This window comes from Danio aesculapii, chromosome 10 (genome assembly GCF_903798145.1).
Source record: "Danio aesculapii chromosome 10, fDanAes4.1, whole genome shotgun sequence".
In the NCBI taxonomy this organism is placed as follows: domain Eukaryota; kingdom Metazoa; phylum Chordata; class Actinopteri; order Cypriniformes; family Danionidae; genus Danio; species Danio aesculapii.
The window spans coordinates 43,840,147-43,853,028 of record NC_079444.1 but is presented as its reverse complement, the minus strand read 5'-3'; the positions used below and the strand labels follow the sequence as shown (position 1 = coordinate 43,853,028).

At 36.1% G+C, this 12,882-nt stretch overlaps 1 protein-coding gene across 1 annotated transcript; it reads left to right on the top strand.

The window, feature by feature from the left end:
- Positions 1-515: 515 nt before the first annotated feature.
- Positions 516-11,345, top strand: cetn3 (centrin 3). The gene is made up of 5 exons (XM_056466830.1): positions 516-657; positions 1,856-1,991; positions 5,192-5,306; positions 8,532-8,723; positions 10,929-11,345. The coding sequence occupies exons 1-5, from the start codon at positions 641-643 to the stop codon at positions 10,970-10,972; spliced, it is 504 nt and encodes a 167-aa protein (XP_056322805.1). The 5' UTR covers positions 516-640; the 3' UTR covers positions 10,973-11,345.
- The last annotated feature ends 1,537 nt before the right edge of the window (positions 11,346-12,882 follow it).

The window sequence follows — 12,882 nt, the reverse complement described above, 5'->3', positions numbered from 1 at the left end:
CCAGCTTGGCAAGCCTGGCAATGGCCAATAAGACCAGCCTAAGACCAAACTGGAAATGGCCAATACCCCTCTAAAACCAAGTTGGTTGACCAGCTAAAACCAGCCAACCTGTCTATAAGCAGTTTTTTTTAGCAGGGCTGTGCTTGCAACATTCTTCAAATTATCTATTTTTGTGCTCAACGGAAGAAAAGAAGAAATAAGTGGAGGAGGAATAAGAAATAATGACAGAATTTTCATTATAGAGAGAACAATAGTTTTTTTTTGTTTGTTTTTTTAAAGAAAACTGTAATTTATCAGGCTAGATATAAGTGTTGACGAAAATCGTTTCATAAAAACAGTGAGGAAAAATACGGCCGCCGTATTGACCGCCATCATTAAGACCGCCCATTTCCAGCCCAATCCACCAATCACACAAGCACTAACGCAAGACTCTTTCCGAACAACCAATCACAAGTACCCTCATGATGACGTTAACACCTCGGCAGCCAGTCGGCAACGTTTCCCTGATAATCAACTAGCACCGCGCCGACGACTGTTTGCTGGCGTTAGCCGATTAGCGAGGCTGGTGAAGCCGATCTCTAATCTTGTTTGACGGAGTTTAATTAATTAAAATCAACGAATTTATTGTCGAACTGCAGGAATGAGTCTGTCTCTAAGGTAACTATGAGGTGTTGGGTCGTTAACTGTGGTTTAGAAACACGCTGATGCTGTGAATGTAATCTGTTGACTCATAATGTAAATAACAATAGTTGCTAAGGCGATAAATAAAGTAAATATTCTATATAAAGACCATTTAAACAATGCTGTATTTCATATTGCTTTACTAACACAAACGTCAAGCATTCCGCCAGTTTATAACTGTATATATTGTGCATATTGAAGTGTTAATGTACTGTGATCGGACATACACGCTACCATTTGTATGTGCACTGTTTACTCATCATAATATTAATAACAGTAGCTGCTAAGGTGATAAATTAAGTATATAATATACAGAGAGACCATTTAAATAATTATGTATTTCGTATTGCTTTAGAAACACAAATATCAATCATTCCGTCGTATTTTAGCTGTATATATTGCATGTACAAGTATTAAATGCACTGTGAGCATCATATACCTTACATGCTAGCATTTGTATGTGGATTGTTGACTCCTAATATTAATAACAGGAGTTGCTAAGGTGATAAATGAAGTATATATTCTGTAGAGAGACCATTTAAACAATGTTGTATTGCCTTTAGAAACACAAATATCACGTAATGCTTCATTTTACGTCTGGAAATATTTGCAAATACAAGTATTAAATGCCATGTGAGCATCTTATACATGCTAGCATTTGTATGTGAACTGTTGACTTAATATTATTAACGATAGTTCCTAAGGAGTAAGTTCTATAGAGAGTAATTGAAACAGTCCTGTATTTTATAATGCTTTATTTATATCATATTGCATTAGAACCAAATATCACACAACTTTTTCATTTTATAGCTGTATATATTGTGCATTCTGAAGTATTAAATGCACTGTGAGCATCATATACATGCTAGCATTTGTATGTGAACTTTTGACTCACTAACAGAAGTTTCTAAGGTGATAGATGAAGTATATAATATATAGAGAGACAATTTAAACAATCATGTATTGCTTTAGAAACACAAACATCATGCAATCCTTCGTTTTATAACTGTAAATATCCCTTATCCCTTATAAATATTTAAATATACAAGTATTAAGTGCACTGTGAGTGTCATATATATGCTAATTTACACAAGACCTCACAGTGTTGGGTTGTGATTGAATGACACTGTACGTTCAGACTGATGACTGAATTTTTATATTTATGTGTCTTCAGGACCGAGCTGACTGCTGATAAGAGTAAAAGGAAGAAAAGGAGAGAACTCACTGACGAGCAGAAGGATGAAATCAAGGAGGCCTTCGAGCTTTTCGACACAGACAAGGATAAAGAAATAGATTATCATGAATTAAAGGTGAATCTCTCTCCATATACTGCATTCATGTGTGATGAGTAGGTGTCATTCAAAAAGTGCATTTCTTAATGCTGATACACTATTACTAGCTTAGTGAAGTCCTAATTACTCCAGTCTTAATAGATGAACTGAGACTAATTGAATTGTTCTGAGCAGTTTAATATAGGGGAGAGCGAGGACGAAAGTAACACAATTATTTTTCTGAAAGCTCTGACAACATGTGCTTTTCAGGCTATAAAAGCAGATTCAGCATGCAATCATTGATGGAGCTGCCAAATATCAGCTTATTTCAGGAGCGTGTCCCGCAGTTAGCTCAGAAATTCAGTTTTCAATTGCAAAAAGTAAAATATTGTAGCGGTTCTTTTTTTTCCTGTTTTCAAGTTGTGTTTTTGTTTTCATGCATCACAGGAATGATCAGTCTACAGGTTATTTAGTGCAATAACACATCCTTAAGTGTGTAATCTCTGAGTTTTTCAGTTTAAAGGGAGTAAATCAGGTTTAAATGGCAAAAGTTCCTGTGGGGACGAAAATAACACTTATATGTCACTTATATGCATTGTTTTTCAGTTCCACATTAAGGGGCACATAGGTTACCCCTTTTTCATATTTAATACAAGTCTTTTGTGTCTCCAGAATGTGTGTGTAAAGTATCAGCTCAAAACACCCATCAGATTATTATTAGAGCTGTTTGAAGTGTCTGTATTATAGCTGGGAAAAGGTTTTGCTGTTTTTTTTTGTACTGGGCCTTTAAGGCTAGTTCTCCCTGCCCACCGTTCCCACGTGCCTGTCAGCAACATGCCTCAATCGCTGCCCTCGGCTGCCTCAGGAAGCAGATCTCACGTAACGTTTGAGAAATACTCAAGCGGCAACCTCCCGCTCTCTCTCGGGAAGCCAATACGGAAGTAACTAAAACTGCAATAAATAAAATAGGTCCCACTTTATATTAAGTGGCCTTAACTAATATGTACTTACACAACAATTAATAATTTGTTACGATGTACTTATTGTGTAAATACATGTATTTACTGTGTACTTGTGCTTGAGTAAATACCTGTATGTAATTACATCTGTAATTAACTTCTGTAACTACATTTGTAAATACACTATTGACCATCCCTTACACCTTAACCCCCCCTTAAACCTACCCATACCACCAAACCTGTTCATACCCTAGCTCTATCCCAACTCAAGAGCACCGCAAGTGTTCTCAAATACATTATGAACACAGTAAGTACATTGTATTTATTTTTTGATGTAAGTACAGCGTAGTTAAGGACACTCAATTTAAAGTGGGACCATAAAAGATAAAAAAAGAAGAAATAATATTTCAAAATTAAGTGACTTTCCTTAAAACAAGCTAAATAATCTGCCAATGGGGTAAATAAAATAATCATGTTTTTAGTTTTGACATGAGATAATTCTGCTTAACCCATTTGCAGAGTATTGTGATTAATCTACGAAAAACATGTTTCTAGAGTATGTCTATCAATTATTAGTTGTTGTTTAGTTTTGTTTTTTTTAAAGAAAAAAAGTCATAATTGGATAACCTATTTGTCTACACCAGAAAGTGGCAGCCATACACTGTAAATCCAACTGCTTATAACATTCAGTTAGTCTAAGTTTATCTATTAAGACTCGTTCTAGATTTTCACTAAGCTAGTGAAGTTCAGCAAGACGATTTTCACAATTTAAAACAAAATAAAATTAGTTTGATCACGTGTTCTTTGATGTATTGGTAATGAGTACAGCTAAAATAAGTATGCAGTTTCATTTGGACTTACATATACATGAAATAATGACTGACTAATATTTTCAACCATATTTTGTCATCGTTAATGTCCTTAAACTTAAAGGGCACATAGTTTACCTCTTTTTTATGATTTAATATTAATATTCTGGTTCTTCTGAGTGTGCCAGTTTAGGTTCAGTTTAAAACACAATTCAGATTTGTTTATTATAATGTGTTAAAAAGTGTCATGTTGGGGGCGTGTCCACAGCTCGCTGATTTAGGGGTGTGTTGCTTCGCATGTAGATTAATTTCGGCTTTCCGCCAACGTAACAAGGGGGCGGGGTCATGAGCTCACCCGCTCTGCGTTTGCAACAGAGTCTGACAGGCAGACTGAGAGGAGCGTGAGAGAGGAGCGTAAGAGGTTTAGCAATCAGTCGTACATGTACGACTCTGACACAGACCAAGCAGAGAGTACAAAATCATTTGTGTCTTTGTACAGTTTTACAGCCAACTGTGTGCTAGTTTTAAGTGCCGAGCTTGTACACAGAAACTAATAACCACGCACACTGAATTAACTTTGACTGAGGCACCGGATGCGCCGCTCGAAGCCACGACACGGCACACCAGACACTCTCTGTGGCGCGGCAGATACATGAAGTGTCCCGAATCGTCGTGCCAGCCATTTTTGAATTCTAAACATAGGTTTCTATCAGGGTACACACAACGGCAATTCAAGTCTGCAGTGGTCCGCGGCGCCCAGTCTTTGACTTGAGTGTACCCTGATAGAAACCGATGTTTAGAATTCTAAAACGCATGCTAGTTAAGATCACAGGGAGCTTCTGGGATCGCGAGAAATGCAAACGGCTGAAGTATAAGGTAGACTCAATGAGAAGTACACATGTTTGCAAACCTACCTAAAGATACAACCAATAATTCCGATTAGAGCGATAATGTGGAGAATATTGATCTTGTGTTGAGCCCAGTGAGCCTTGCATCTAAAAATAGAGCTAGCGTGTTCCTTTAGTGATATCGCTTCGACTCACGCTGAAAATGGCGGACGTGAATCAACAAACTGAGGATATGATGATGCGCCTGTCAATCAATATTGGTGGGCGGGGGGACCGCTCTCCTACGTAAAGTTGCGGTCGATCTGAAAACCGCTCCAATTGGTCCACCGTTTTTATGTTGTTAAACTGAAAAAAAAAAAAAAGCACTGGGTGTGCTTATATCACCCCAATATGATGGTCTATACACCATACATGCACATATGTCTGTCCAAACAGCTTGAAAAGTAGATTTTTTACCATAGGTGCCCTTTAAAGTAGATATAGTTGACTTCAATATAGTCCATTTTTAAAATAATTTAATTTATGTGTATATTACTTGATGCAGACACTTCGACTGATGTATTGGAATCATTAAAACAGATGTTGAAATGACATCATAAATGTAAATTACATTTGTGTTGCAGGTGGCGATGAGAGCTTTGGGTTTTGAGGTGAAGAAAGTAGACGTGTTGAAGATCCTGAAAGACTACGACAGAGAAGGAACTGGCAAAATAAGCTTTGAAGATTTCAGAGAAGTGGGTAAGTTGAGTTCATCATTCAACACAATGAGGATTTAGCTGAAATAAGAAGCAGGTTCTGTGTTGATCTTAATCATAAATGTGTGAAACAATAAATCCTCTTATATTAATGAATGTTAAAAGGTGTCATGAACTACATTTGGTTTTTTTATTGTGTACTATTGTTACGTTTTTAGGATGTTTAAGTGGGATGCTGTAACATTTAAGTGAGACAGGTGTAATGTGTGCGACAGATCAAGGGTGAGGCAGGAATCAATTCTCTATTTAAGCTTTTTACTCAGTAGTTGAAACAATTATGTAACAGTAATAAATGTGAGAGAAAAAAAAAAGAAATAAACATTTATAATTATCTTTAAACAAAAACAACGAGTGTAAGCCAAATCAAAGAAATGAACAAAACAAAACAATCCTTAAAACTAAAGTCTAAGCTAGGCGTCAAAAATAAATACAAATAAAAACCGAGATCTTCAGTGTACACGACACCCGAACTAAACTAATTAAAGCTACAAAACTCAAAATACACAACTGGCAAAACTAATTTAACAAATCTAAACTAAAACAAACCGGATAATACGGTCAAAGCTTAGTTTAGAATCACACAACAGCCATCACATTGTTCACTTAAAGCCAACGAAGTTCAACAAGCAAACTCGAATTACCACAGTAAAACTGAGATAATAAATAACTAAACAGGTAATAAGTACAGCTAAAATAAGTATGCAGTTTCATTTGGACATACATATACATGAAATAATGACTGACTAATATTTTCAACCATATTTTGTCATCGTTAATGTCCTTAAACTTTAAAGGGCACATGGTTTACCTCTTTTTTATGATTTAATATTAATATTATGGTTGTTCTGAGTGTGCCAGTTTAGGTTCAGTTTAAAACACAATTCAGATTTTTTAATTATAATGTGTTAAAAAGTGTCATGTTGGGGGCGGGGCCACAGCTCACTGATTTAGGGGTGTGTTGCTTCACATGTAAATTAGTTTCGGCTTCCCGCCAACGTAACAAGGGGGCGGGGCCATGAGCTCACCCGCTCTGCGATTGCAACAGAGTCTGACAGGCAGACTGAGAGGAGCATGAGAGAGGAGCGTAAGAGCCAACGAAGTTCAACAAGCAAACTCAAATTACCACAGTAAACTGAGATAATAAATAACTAAACAGCCGAAGCGTAGCACAATCAAATTGCGTGGTGCACAAATGGTACGCCGAGGCAGAGCGTACACCACACACTGGTCTGTCGAGGCTTTAAATCCTTGCGGCTCGTCCTGGGATTCGTGGAACCGACACCGTCATAATGATGATTGACAGAATGGTAAACCAATAAGAAACGTAAGGACTAAGCAAGCAGAGAGGAGGGTGAAAAAAACAAACATCAAACATAAGAACTATTCTGAGGTCCGATTATCATGATCAAAAAACATCATAATTTAGAAATAATTGACAATTTTCTGAGCTGTTTTTCACCCTCATCAAAATGCTGATTATACACTTAAACGTAATCGCCCACTAATACATATATATTACATATATTTGCATATATACAGTTTTGCATCTATTTTCTGATGAGCTGGACCCTATCCACTCTGTTGCTTCATAGAGTAGAACTTTCCAGAACATGTGGTTTTGTCATGCCCTGTCCACATGAACACAGGTTATTTTCAAAACTGTTTTACTGTTCGTTCAGATGAAAACGCAGTATCAGGTATCCGGCCAGGGTGACGTTTTTCCAAACCTCCGGCTACAGTGTGGTCATGTGGACAACTGATGTTTTTGACTCATGATGTCATTTACTCCTTTCTGATTGGCCAATGCAGCTGGGTCCACTTAAATGCGTAAGACGTGATTGAAGCAAATTCTGCGCGTTCACGCCAAACGCGTCAGATATTATGTGTTGTTGCATCGTGGGATGGTAATCCACCCCTATTTCCATGTTTGCATTAACTTGTAAGGAATATAATAGGGCAAATACACAATTCTGTGTTTTGTGTGAACCCAGCATTAAACGCTTTTTATGGTCAAATAGGTTTTATTTGGTCATTTGAATAGAATTACAGTAATCCCAATTTCCAGGATTATTTTGTAATATACAGAAACCTAGGGAAAACACACCCCATCCACAGCCTGTAAGTTTACAATACAGTAATAATCAAACATTTTTTAGTTGTATTACGTTGCTTTGGGGAAAGGTATTTCCCATGAAGTAACAGAAGAAAGGGTCCCAAATCTTGTGAAATTGTCCAATGTTGCCTTTTATAAGATATCTGCTTCATTCCAAGGGCAGACTAGATGTCAGTTCTTCAAGCCATAGGTTAGCAGCTGGAGAATTAACATTTTTCCAGTACATTAACAACTTTTTGGCTGTTATCAAACAATATGTAAGCAATTTCTGTTGTGCACTGCTCAATGAATATGTATAATCAGAATCTCCTGATGTAATAAGCACTGAGTCAGGATTCAAGTGTAAATCAAAAGCATCCGAAAGCACTTTAAAAAAAAAAAAGCACTTCATTAGTGAAGTTTTTTTTCCCTCTCCGCTGTCGCCTCTGGCTTGCATGGTTCGGGATCTGTAGAGCTGCGCATCGTTGGATTTGCTCTTCAATATTTGGACTCTCAGCAGTGATTATTAAACCACACTGAACTGAGCTCAACTGAACTGAACTTAAACACTACAAACTGAACTGCACTGTTCCAATTTACTGTGACCTTTTATGTGAAGCTGCTTTGACACAATCTACATTGTAAAAGCGCTATACAAATAAAGGGGAATTGAATTGAATTAAAAACCTCATCCCAGAATCCCTTTATTTTATGACAATACAAAACTATTAGCTAAATCGGCTTCTTCTGATCTGCAATTATCACAGATAGGAAAAATATTGGGGGAAATCCTATGTAATTTCTTTTTGTAGACGTGCAGTCTATGTAGGACCTTGAACTGGATAAATGGCTTTTATCGCCACCTGTTGGTTCTGTGTGCGCTTAACAACACAGTGTGCTTTTTGCATTTTTATGTGAACAAAGACTTATTTTTTTAAAAGAAAACTCATTATAAATACACCTGTGTGTGTGTGGACATGGCCTCACACTCTCTTAAATATACACTGATGCTGGAGGATGTTTTATATTTGTAAATTTCCTGGATGTTTTTATAGCACTGTGAGCACTAAAGGTCAAGGGAATTTTCATGACCCTTTTATTATAATTCTCTTAAAGTGACAGACATGATATTGGAGCGAGACCCAAAAGAGGAGATCCTGAAGGCATTTAAACTCTTCGATGATGATGAAACGGGGAAGATCAGCTTGAGGAATCTGCGTCGAGTCGCTCGTGAACTGGGGGAAGACATGAGCGATGAAGACCTGCGCGCCATGATTGATGAGTTCGACACCGATGGCGACGGAGAGAGTAAGAGGCTGCATTTTTATCTAGGAAGAAAATAATGTGCTGTTTTTTTTTATTGCTTCTGATGAATGGAAGTAATTATGGTGCTTTCCCCAGATGCCTCAAAGTGCTTTTCTCAGTTAAGATACAGCAAATTAATGCATTGGAGCCAAACAAAAATGGCTGTTTGCATGTTCTTTGGTTTTGTGCAAAGCAGTGGTTTGTAATTTAGTCAGCAAGGCTAATGACAGTATAAAAGTGTTTTTTTGTTGCATTAATTACTGATGCTTTTGTCTATCTATATGTAGTTTTATTACCTAAGCTGCAAAAAAATAGTAATTTGGCAAGTGATAAAAATGCAAATAACTAAAAAGTTTTGAGTGCTTTAATGTAAATGAATGACCATAGTGAAAAATATTTAAAAATGTAATTGCAAAATGATGATTAAGTACATTAGCTAACACTTTACAACAAAGTCTAATTAGTAAAGTTTAGTTAATGCATTAAAATCAACAGCAGGGTTGCCAGGTTTTTGCAAACAAAACTAGCCTTTTGGCCAATCCAAAAGTAGCCTACTGACCGTGACCAATCAAATCTAGCTCATTTGTTTTTCAAACTAGTCCAACTGCCAATCCAAAACTAGCTCTTTGGCCAATCAAAACTAGCTAATTTGTTCATCAAACTAGCCCACTGGCCAGTCCAAAACTAGCTTATCAAACTAGTCCAATGGTCAATCCAAAACTTGCTTAATTGTTTTTCAAACTAGCCCACTGCCCAATCTAAAACTAGCCCATTGGCCAATCCAAAACTAGCTTATTTGTTTATCAAACTAGTCCAATAGCCAATTCAGAACTAGTCCTATGGCCAATCCAAAACTAGCTCACTGGTCAATCAAAACTAGCTTATTTGTTTATCAAACTAATTCAATGGTCAATCCAAATCTAGCCCACTTGCCAGTCTAAAAACTAGTTTATCAAACTAGCCCATTGGCTTATCAAAACTAGCACGCTATCCAGTCCAAAGCTAGCCCATTAGCCAATCCAAAATTAGCCCACTTGCCAGTCTAAAAACTAGCTTATCAAACTAGCCCATTGGCTAATCAAAACTAGCATGCTATCCAGTCCAAAACTAGCCCATTAGCCAATCAAAACTAGCACACTGTCCAGTCTAAAACTAGCCTATTGGCCAATCAAAACTAGCCCACAGGCCTGTCAAAAAACTAGCTTATCAAACTAGCCCATTGGCCAATCAAAACCAGCACACCATCCAGTCCAAAACTAGCCCATTAGCCAATCAAAACTAGCCCATTGACCAATCAAAACTAGCTTATTTGTATATCAAACTAATTCAATTTTCAATCCAAATCTAGCCCACTTGCCAGTCTAAAAACTAGCTTATCAAACTAGCCCATTGGCTAGTCAAAACTAGCACGCTATCCAGTCCAAAACTAGCCCATTAGCCAATCAAAACTAGCCCATTGGCCAATCAAAACTAGCCCATTACCCAATCAAAACTAGCCCATTGGCTAATCAAAACTAGCGTGCTATCCAGTCCAAAACTAGCCCATTGGCTAATCAAAATTAGCACACTCTCCAGTCCAAAACTAGCCCATTGGCCAATCAAAACTAGCCCATTGGCTAATCAAAACTAGCACGCTATCCAGTCCAAAACTAGCCCATTGGCCAATCAAAATTAGCACACTATCCAGTCCAAAACTAGCCCATTAGCCAATCAAAACTAGCCCATTGGCCAATCAAAACTAGCCCATTGGCCAGTCTAAAAACTAGCTTATCAAACTAGCCCATTGGCCAATCAAAACTAGCCCACTGGCCAGTCCAAAACTAGCTTATTAAACTAGCCCATTGGCCAATCAAAACTAGTCCACTGGCCAGTCCAAAACTAGCTTATTAAACTAGCCCATTGGCCAATCAAAACTAGCCCATTGGCCAATCAAAACTAGCCCACTGGCCAGTCCAAAACTATCCCATTGTCCAATCCAAATCTAGCTAAACATTTGCCCAATGGCGGATTAAATTAGTGATTTTCAGTCAATACCTCTGCATATCATTGTCCATATTAACATGGCATGTTTGTTCAGAAGTATGGCAACAGACTAAATATTTTTGAAAGAGACACTGAAAGTTTAAACAATAAATGATGATTAAAATAGTTTTCTGTGAGTGTAAAAGCGAAGTGAATTTACATTTTGTTGTGATTTGTGTTTTTCAGTAAATCAAGATGAGTTTATTTCCATCATGACCGGAGACTCTTGAGCCGCTGCGACTCCAGCACACCCACTGATCTCATTCACCAACAGTACAACAGCATTTCAGATCATTTCAGGAACGGTAGGTGCTAAAATCTGGACAGACGCTTGAACTCAACTGGACGTGAAGGACGAAAACATTTCAGGTCATGACTCGGGTGGTTAGCTTGTGTTTTTTTATAGTGAAACTTTGTATTTTATCATTGCAAATGTGTCGCTTTGTCTTTAATATGACGCTTTGTATTTAATATTAATATGGTTTGTATTGTAGTTGTTCATTTTGCATTTGAAAAGCATTCCAAAGCACTATTTATTGTAAATATACAGTAAAAAAAACAACTATTTTTGCTTTGTCTTTTTGACTAAAGACGTTGTCACAATCATTTTGTCTTCAGGTGGTCTGTGCTAGTATGGTTATAACTCAATGCTCAATACATCTATTATTTTGCTATTACATTATATTGCATTAATATATTTATTTTGTGAACACAGGAATATTAATGATCCAATTCTGCACTGATTTTAGGAAATGCAGTGCAATTTGTCCGATTCAGCCAATTTTTCCCAGTTCAAGTGACTTGTCGCAAAAGTAATAATTAAATTAACAAAATAGGATTAATAATATGCAAATAATTTTTCCAAATATGTGTTAAAGTTTATCTGCCAATCGTATAATTCTCATCTTGATTTGAAATATCTTTGGGGTATTTAAGTTGGGCTGGTCCATAATTTACTATAATATCATGTAAAATATATTAAATTATAGATTAAATTATATTAAAGAATTAGGAATATAATACATATGTATAATATATTTGCATAATTATTAATAAAATATAATAAATAAAGCAAAATTAACAGGATTAAAATGAATAAATTATTAATATTTTATATATATTCATTCATTCATTTTCTTTTCAGTTTAGTCCCTTTATTAATCTGGGGTCGCCACAGAGGAATGAACTGCCAACTTATCTAGCATATGTTTAAGACAGCGGATGCCCTACCAACTGCAACCCATCACTAGGAAACATCCATACACTCTCATTCACACACATACACCATGGACATTTTAGCTTACCCAATTCCCCTGTAGCGCATGTGTTTGGACTGTGGGGGAAACCGGAACACAGGGAGAACATGCAAACTCCACACAGAAATGCCAACTGACCCAGTCAAGGCTTGAACCAGCGACCTTCTTGCTTTGAGGCAACAGCGCTAACCAATGTGCCACACCGCCACCCTTTTTTATGTAACATCTATTTTATATATAATTTTATATGTATTATATTTGCATAATTTAAAGCAAAGTATAATCAATTATGCAAAATTAATCAGATTAAAATGAATAAATTATTAATATATTTTAATAATAATTATAAAAGTCCTATACAAATAAATAAATAGTAAATACTGCTTTTATGTAACATCTATATAATATTAGAATTTAACTTAAGCTTTTATTAACATGATATTTGAAAAAATTATTATAATCATTATAAAATGTTTACATAATAAAATATGATAAAATAAATTACGCAAAAATAGAAAAAAACAAAAATGAAGTACAATAAAATGAGTAAATATTACTTTTATGAGTAGAAAAATATGATAATGTTACTTAAGCTAAATATTAAAAGATATTTGAACAAAATAAGTGCTCTTCTGTATATTTAAGCATAATATTTGTGGCATCTAAAAGACCTCACACATGTGTATGTGTAAGATTTAAAGGGACAGTTCACCTAAAAATGAAAATTTGCTCTCTATTTACTCTCATGTGTTTCTTATGTTTAACGCAAAAGATGTTTTTGAAGAAAGCTGAAAACCTGTAACCATTTACTTCCATAGTAGGAAAAACAAATTGAAGTCAATGGTTGCAGGTTTCCAACATTTTTCAAAATATCTCCTTTTACG